This window comes from Oxyura jamaicensis, chromosome 13, assembly GCF_011077185.1.
Source record: "Oxyura jamaicensis isolate SHBP4307 breed ruddy duck chromosome 13, BPBGC_Ojam_1.0, whole genome shotgun sequence".
Taxonomy (NCBI): Eukaryota; Metazoa; Chordata; class Aves; order Anseriformes; family Anatidae; genus Oxyura; species Oxyura jamaicensis.
The window spans coordinates 7336242-7344629 of NC_048905.1; the positions used below are offsets into that span (position 1 = coordinate 7336242).

General features: G+C 57.5%; 1 protein-coding gene and 1 long non-coding RNA gene across 8 annotated transcripts in view; one reads left to right on the plus strand and one right to left on the minus strand.

Annotated features, from left to right (window-relative positions):
• The window catches only part of LOC118173903, a 33896-nt gene extending 31240 nt beyond the window's left edge, over positions 1-2656 (plus strand). For all 3 annotated transcript variants that reach the window (XR_004754435.1, XR_004754434.1, XR_004754436.1), the window contains 2 exons: positions 539-727; positions 823-2656. This is a non-coding gene — a long non-coding RNA (uncharacterized LOC118173903). The remainder of the gene's footprint in view (positions 1-538; positions 728-822) is intronic.
• Positions 2657-5595: 2939 nt separating this feature from the next.
• LOC118173895 (protocadherin gamma-C3-like) overlaps positions 5596-8388 on the minus strand; it is a 38389-nt gene continuing 35596 nt past the window's right edge. For all 5 annotated transcript variants that reach the window (XM_035338855.1, XM_035338852.1, XM_035338856.1 and 2 more), the window contains exon 4: positions 5596-7846. In XM_035338855.1, the coding sequence (XP_035194746.1) occupies positions 7614-7846 (233 nt within the window). In that variant the 3' untranslated portion in view covers positions 5596-7613. The remainder of the gene's footprint in view (positions 7847-8388) is intronic.

Genomic DNA, 8388 nt, shown 5'->3' on the forward strand with positions numbered 1-8388 from the left:
CAAAAGGCTTTCAGCCCTGAAAGAGTTAATTCCTTGTGTCTGTGCAGCAATTCAGCTGCTGCTTTATAATCCTCAGCCCCCGTCCCTTATGCCATCCCCTCCCAAATGCTGGGCTACCTCCTCCTTGCTTGGTGTGTGACCATGGGTGCTCCAAGGGGCACAGCACCACCTCTAATTCAAGGCTGCTGTTACCTTGGCGTTTGTTCTAGGCTCTAGCCTACCTCGTCCACATCCTCCAGGGAACTGCTCCGCACACCATAACCCGTACGTGGGGAGACATTCCCAGGAGCCCATTTTGCCTTTTCCTTTCCTCAATCCCACCCTATCAGCCCTAACAGCCCCAAGCAGGACTTTGACGGACCTCCCCCAGATGTTTGTTCCTTTTGCAGCCCTGGCCCTGTGGAGGGAATGTCTCGGTCCCCAGTGTCCTGAGGCCGAGCACTGACCCCATCCAGCTGGCCCAGGGGATGGTGGGCTCAGCCAGAGCTGGCCTGCAGGGGGTTCTCTCCACTTTTTCTAACAATTTCTATTCTTGCAGCAAAATGAAGGCTGTTGCTGGCTTCTGAGCAGCTGAAAGATGTGGCCTTGTTTTCAGAACCAAGAGAGGTCTGCAAGGGCAGTGAGAAAACAAGAGACGGAGGCATCCTTGAGGAGACCACGGAGATTGTCAGCTGCTCGAGCAGGACATTGTGCCTGGGCAAAGGCAGAAACCAGTTGGACTGCCAGAGTAAGTAAAACAGAGCTTCACTCTGGGATCTGTGCTTGGCTAGGAAGGGTAATTTATTGTTCTTCTTGCTCTTGGGGCAATTTTTTGTGTTCCAGCTCCCATGGCCAACCTTCAGTGTGCCCTGGCACTGCCCCAAGGGCAGGGACATTGCAGCCCTCCTGCTCTTGGGGTGAGCAAATAGAGCAGAGGGTAGAGACACAGCCCAGCCCCCCCAGCTCTTTTTGGGGCGCGGAGCAGAGGTGCTGGAAGCTGCCTCAACCCTGACCTGTTCGGGTATTTCAGGATGCGCTGCTGAGCCGGGCCAGCCCCAGCTTTGCTGCTGCAGGCGGCTCCTCCAGCAGTGCTGGTGGCTCCTGCCTTCTTCCATCCTTGCCTCCCTGTGGGGAGAAACCCTCAGGTCAGTTAATCTGGGCCCTTGCTCCTCCGAATGCTGGAGCATTGCTGCACCAGCACCTTATGGTGCGCCTCGTTCCCCTCCTGCAGGGAAGGAAGCTGGGGCCAGAGCACCGTGCTGTGCTCAGCTGCACGGGCACCGGGGGGCTGCCTGCCCAGACCCCCAGCCCCACGGCTGGAGGAGCTGCCCTGCAGGGGCTCTCCATCCTGGCACAACGCCTGGGCTCTGCTCTGCTCTGCTCGTATCCCCCCCCTTGTCAGCACCTTCTGTGCCCTGCACCCATGGTGCAGCTCCGCAGCTCCCAGGCGCTGCGTTTTGTTGTTGCTTTAACTCAGCATATTTGTAGCGGTGAGGTAATGGAGCCATCCATAACAGCCTGGCTGCTGTCGCACCCAAGAGCAGAAATATTCCATCCTGCGTGGACGGGGCTTGGCAGGCGCGTGCGGCGCGGGGTCAGGCACTGGGCGAGCGCCGCGCGGTGACTCAGGCTGCCCGCGGGGCACTGCCCGCTCCGGGATGCGGGTCCGCAAAGCTTGTCCCCTCATGGTGCTTCTGGCTCAGGTCACGCCGAGCCTCCCAGTTTTTTCATTTGACTCTGATTTTAGTACATTTAGTAAAGGGAAACTCTGTTTTGGGGTTGTTCTGGGTCTTCCTGGGGCTTGTTAGCCCATTATGGGCTACAAATGCTAATAAAGATTTAGGACAGCACGGGCAAGCACGTGTCCCCGAGCCAGGTCAGCCTGTGCGCTTAGTCGGGCACTTTGTGCAGGGCCTGACGTCTGCTCGCTGCTTTGCTCTGTGTCCATTAGCCCTGTCCCTGTCCAGGTCCTGGCTCTGGCGTGCAAACCCAGCGGTGTGTGAACCAGAGACAACAACAGCTGGGGAGCTGGTGCGCTGCGGATGGGCCCTTGGGGAGAGAGAGACGTGCCTGCATGCAAGAGGTTTTCACTTGAAAGAGGGAAATGCTGATTGCAGAGGAGGGAGGAAGGGCTCCTGCTCAGCCTCCAGCAGCAGAGGGGCAGCAGGGTGCTGACCAGAGGTGGTGGCACCGCCATGCTCAGGGCTGGGTGCTCCATGAGCCTGCTAGAAGCAAGGCTTGGACCCTTCCCTTGCCAGCCACTGCCCCCGGGCAGGGATGAGGGGGTCAAAGATTGCGGGTAGGGCAGCTGAGGCATTGTGCTCTGTTTTCTCAGTGCCTGGGGCATTGCAGGGCTGCCAGACGTGTCACCCTCGGGTCAGGGCGGGTGCTGCCAGGCTGGTGACTGCGTGGGCAGGGAGGAGTTGCCCTTGCACAGCTAAATGCCAGTGGCTGCATTCGGCAGCTCCAGGAAGTTGCAAAATGAGAGAGAAATCGGGATATGTGAGCTGGAATCTTGCCCAAAGGCTTTCATTTAATTGTAATGGTTCCCTCTATATAAAGTCATTTTTTGTGGCTTTGCAGCTGTGGACAAGCGATGCTGTGGCAGCCTCATGATACCATCAGGGTTTGCAAGTGCACCATATGGAGAAATAAACATTATTTTTGGTACAAAATAAATGTGATCTTGAGTGTCTTTGCCTCTATATCATAACTTTCGTGCAGAGCCCAGCCTGGAGCCTCGTGGCACTGAGTCACAGGGCCTCACCCAGGCTGGAGCCGTCCCTGCGGGTGGACTGCTGGGCGCCGCTGCCAGCGGTGGGCTGGGTGCTGCCACCCTCCCATTCCCTGCGCCAAAGAGTTCCTTGACATCCGCCCATCCCCTGGGGAAAATGTGATAGGCATGGTCCTGGCCACGCACCTCGAGTCTTTCTTGTCCCTAAAGGTGTCCATGTACCAGCATGGCTCTGTCTGGGCAGGATTTGGGTGAGCCTAGAGGCTGCCAGAAATCGGGCAAGCTGCAGCTCCCTGCCGGCTGCACGACTGTTGTGGCCAGATGGCCGCTATAGTTGGGCAAATGCTTTGCCATGTGCTGGTGTCCCTGGCTTCTTGTCACAGGAGCTGTTTGTCCTTGCGAGCAGTTCTGTGCGTGGGACAAGGGGACAATGGTGCAGGGCTCCATCGCGTGTGGCCACCCATCACAGGGCCAAGTGCATCTTTCGGCAGCTGCTGATGTCCCGATGGCATCCACTGGTGGATGGAGGAGGAGGAGAAACCACAGGGAGGTCAGGGCATCAGGGACCAAATGAGCTGGGACAAAGGGAGCCCAAAGCCACCTCTATGTCCCCGTGGTTGTTGGAGGAGTCTTGAGCAGCTTGAGTGTGGCAGCTCCGAGCTCCTTTCTGGGTGCAAGGTGATGAAACAAGCTCCTAAAGCAGAACAGAGATGGCAGCGGGTGAGAAGGTTTGGGGAGGGGGGGAGGGGGAGCATCACCAAGGGGGTCCTTGGTGCCTCCAGCCCTTCCTGCTGCAGCACACTGCCGCCAGCATGTCCCCAGTGCTGTCCTCCTCACCTCCCCTGTCCCCTGCTCAGGGACACGGAGCCATCAGCTGCCCCTGCCTCGTCCCCAGCCCCCTTCCTGCTCGAGGTGTCCCTGCTGCTGCATCAGGAGGGAAGAGCCGGGGCGCTGCTCCCTGCAGGCACAGACACAGGAGACAGCCAGGATAATTTTAAAATGAGGGCAGAGACCTCGTTATTGCCCCAGTTTGGCTCAACTCTCCCTAGGTGATTTCTTTTTTTTGATTAGCTAGGCAAGGACAAGTTGCTATTTGGGGAGCATGATGCCCCAGAGTGGGGTACTGGCAGGGGGGCAGCATGTCCTGGGGGGCTGCTGGGCCCATCCTCCACTTGCCATCCTCCATCTTCCATTCCATTTTCCCTCTCTCCATCCTCCAGCAATACAGGGCAGCCCGCAGCATTGGCTAGAGCAGCCGCCTCCGAACCTTTTTGATCTCACTTCCTTTCTAGTTAAAAGATTTTGATCCCCTCCCCCCCGTATATTTTTTATTTATGCACATGTACAGCCATGCATTTTGTGTCTATTGCAAAGCCCAAGCTAAGCCAGCTCGTGTCCCCCGGGGAGGGGACAGGGACAGGGACCCGCTGCGTGCCCCAAGCCGTGGCACCCCCCGCACGGCTCTCACAGGGTTTAGGCAATGAGAAGGCGAATCCGTTCTGCCTCCCAACACTGGGCTTAAGCTCTAAAAATAATAATAAATAAATAAATAAATGAAAGCGTCACGAAGCGGATTTATGGAGCAGGAAGAGATGCGGAGGATCGGTAAATGCCTCTCGACCCCCCCGGGTATGCGAGGCTGTAAAAGGAGCCGGCTCCGTTTTTCGGGGGATGGGAAATAAACTGCCGGGGCGTGCTGGAGCCCGTGGGAAGGGGCTGCAGACGGCCAGAGGCCAATGCCCGAAACAGCTTTTTTCTATTTTTCTTTTTATTATTATTATTATTTTTCACTTTTTCCCCACTCAGCTTTTATTCTGTATTTTTTGCAGGGCGAGGTCCCGGCTGCGGGCGCTGCCCGGTGGGACCCCTCGTTCGCCCTTTTCACCCCCCCCTCCTCCAGCAGCGAGCCCCGCTGAGCCATTCCCACCCCCCCGGCAATTAACCCTGAGCGCCTTTCCTTCATCAGCGCTAATTAGCCGGGGCCAGTCGTGTCCAACTCGCGTCTCGGCGCCTTTGTCCTTCCCATCCTCCCGTCGCCCGTAGGAGTTTTCCGTGCAGCAGAAAAGAGAAATAAATGGGAACTAAAGGCGCGTCCTCACGCCGGGGGGGGGGCTCGGGGGGGTGCAGGCGGGTTTGGGTGGGGTTGGTCTCGGTGGGGAGGGGGGGGGGCAGGATTTCGGGGGGGTCCCTGTGGGGGGCAGGGGGGCTTGGGGTCTTGTGCGCTGCAGGGAGATGCCGGGGGGGGGGCGGGGGCGGGGGGACGACTGTGTGTGGGGGCAGAGTTCGGTGGTGGTGCAGGGGGGCTGCCCACGGCTCCCCCCCAAAAAAAAAAAGGTTCCCCTCCCCCCTTCCCGTGCTGTACGGCCGCGCTCCTGCGGGGGCGCCCGCGGCCCGGCGGGGATGGAGGGGGGGGACGGGGACGGGGGGGGCTGTCTGGAGCCTCCCGCGTGCTGCTAAAGGATGGGGGGGGGGGGCGGTCACAGCCCCCCGGAGGGAGGAAGGGGGTGTGGGGGGTGTTGATGCCTGCCGGGGCTGTTCTGTCCCCCCCACCCCCGATCTGGCAGCAGCCGCCTATTTGTCCCTCCGCGGTTGCGACACCCCGAGACACGGGGTGCTGCCCCCCCGCAGGGCCCAGCCCCTGACCCCCCACCCCCCATTCCGCCTCCCCCCATCGCAGGCGGGGAGCCCGGGCCGTGAAGGGACGCCCCCCCCCGCTGCTGGGGAAGGGTCTGCAGCAGTGGACCAGCCCACCAGAGGTGGGGGGACCCGAGGACTGGGGGGGACCGAGAGCATCCCCGGACCACGCTTGGCCACCTCCCGCCGGCAGCCCCGGCACCCGGTGCTGCCCCCCCACCCCTTCCCACAGCAATGACCACCCACGATTCAGAAGAAACCATTTTATTATTTTTTTTTCCCAAAGAAAAAAAGCAATATAAATATTAGAGTATAAAACTTGCGTGTAACACATTGACGTTGGTCTATATGGGTATAAGAAGGATATAAGCATATATATAATATATAAGTATAATTCAATATTAGACACATTGAGAGGGCAAACGTGTTTCATCTCACGTACACTCGGAGCACAGACCACATGGAAAGAAGATACAGAGAAATCGAAAATACTGGTGTCCACAAGTTAGTTACCGAGATAAAAATAACACGCCACTAAATACACGACACTCACTACACTACCTTCAGCTTGCAGAATAAAAAGAAATATAAAGACTACGATTCATCTACAGCGTTTCTAGTGGGGACGTGGCAGCTACGTGGGCCTGTGGAAGCGGCACTGGGGGTGGGGGCTGCTCCCTGCAGCCGTGGAGGTGGACGGGGCGCCGTGAGCATCCTGTGCGGGGCTGGACCTGCTCAGGTGAGTTATGTGTTAGTGATTAAAAAGAGAAAAAGGAACCCGCAGGAAACTGAGCAGACCCCGAGGTGGCCACTGCCTCCCCACCTCTGGGTACCAAAAGCCCCTCTCTGCCTGCCTGGGCGCCCACGACTGCTCTGAAATGGGAAGCTTGGGGTGCCCTCAACAGTGAGTGGCACGGGCAGTGCATCTGAGGCCACCGGGACCCTTCTCCGGGCTGGGTTTGCTTGAAAGGTGCGCAGCGCGGAGAAATCCTATTCCTCATCCTCCTGTTCCCTCTGCGGGGTGGCAATCCCAAAGCTGGTGCCACCTCCACCCTCCTGGTGCCAGCTGCACCCCCCTTTGCAGGGACACCACGCGCTCGCCCCCAGCTTGCTGGTCCCTGGCCCGGGTTGTGTCCCCAGGTGCCACCACGCCAACCGTCACTTACTCGATACCCAATGTGTCCCCCAGTACAAAACACTGACCCCCCCAGCCTCAGACAGACACGGCGCCTCCACCTCAAACTTCGTGGGCATGCGAGGACACCCTGGGTCCGTGGAGCACAGGGCACTGCTGCAGGCGTGATGCCAGTGACGGGCATGCAGGAGCGACGGGGGGAGATGTGGGGAGGCGCCCCCAGCACACCCCCCCGGGTGGAAGGAGCCTGCCGTGGGGGGGGCTGTGACTCCCTTAGCTTTAATTCCAAAAGGACATTTACTGTACATATAAATATTTACTGCAAAAGAGGGATGAGATGTGTCTGCTCTTCAGAGACCCCCAGAACCGCCGGGGCAGCTGTGCGCACCTCAGGAGCCCCACGCTGAATTCCCTCCTGCTCAGACACCAGGAGTTTTTATCTCATTTTTCAGGCCATCGCTGGTTGCACTTAAAAAAAAATAAATGTTTAGGATGCAGCTCTGCATTGTTCCCTTTGATTCATGCAATATAAACACTTATTTTTTTTTTTCTTTTTTTTTTTTCAGATAACAGGTAAACAGGAACCGAAGCACTCCCTACCAACAAATCCACTGCTATGACTAGCTCAGGGTGAATTTTGCTAAAGGAAAGTTAAAGAGCAAAAAATCTGGAGAATGGGTTCTAGGCTAGGAAGTTGCTTTTTCTTTCCAAAAATGATCAAAGGTCTATAAATTAAAAGATCGCTGTTAAAATTATTTACACTGGACAAAGCCGAGCACAAGCCTCGTGCCTTTCTTGGACAACCTGGGGAGCAAACCAACTCCGAAGAAATGGCAGAAGCCCTTCCACCTTGCATATTCTAATACCCGAGGGGTCGTATAAAACGTTGGCTAGTATTAACAGGGCACTTGTTTGCGTTAGCTTTCATTTTCCGGATTGGTTTTCATCATGAGACCTAACAGCAGAGACCCCCTGCTCCTAGCTCTGATGATGACAATACATTCGCAGCGCTTCCTAACTTTTGCATCACCAAAAAAAAATTGTTAAAAATAAAAATAAAATCCACATTCGTTCTCCTGTGTTCTGGGGGAGTGCTGGAGCGCGCTGCCCTGACGCTCTGAGGTCTCCTCTCTACTTCTTCTCCTTCTCCTTCTTCCCGGATTTCTTCTTGTTGCCGCCCGAGGACCCCGCGCCCTTGGCGTCGCGCTTGCCGGCGGCGTTGGTGAGGGTGGCGGTGCTGCCCGGGATGTAGACGTTCTGCCGGTAATCGGGGACGTGCTGCAGGGTGAACTGGGGGCCGTAGCGGGCGCTCAGGCCCATGGTGCCCGTGCCCCCCCCGAGCGTCGAGTTGCCATCAGCGGCCTCTGTGGGGGCAGAGAGAAGGGCAGGGCATTAGCGCGGGTGGTCAGCGTGCCCCCCAAACCCGCCTTCATCCTTATCGCACAGGGGAGATGCCCCCAAGCAGCCTCCTCCTCCCTCCTGGCAATTCTGGGGAGGAAGGCCACGTTGAGCCCTTGGGGTTTGGGGATGGGGGATGCCAGGGCAGGACACAACCTCTCCTGCTCTGCCCCGCTCCCCAGAGACCCTCCCCCTCCAGGAGCCCAAGGTAAACACCGAGCAGCCCCAACCATTAGCAGTGCATTACGGCGAATCCAATACCGAGCTCTACAGTGTTGTTTTTTTTTTTCCTGCCGCTGCATCTAAACCCCTGACTCCAGCATTTTCCCAGCCAGGTTTATTCCGGGAGCAGACAAATCGATAAAGAAAATCCCTTCCTTGCAGTACTGCAAAATGGCTCCAGGAAGCCGAGCACAAAGCGATCGCTGCGCTAGTGCAGATCTGAGAGAGGGCTGTGCTGGGGGAAGGGAAGGGAAGGGAAGGGAAGGGAAGGGAAGGGAAGGGAAGG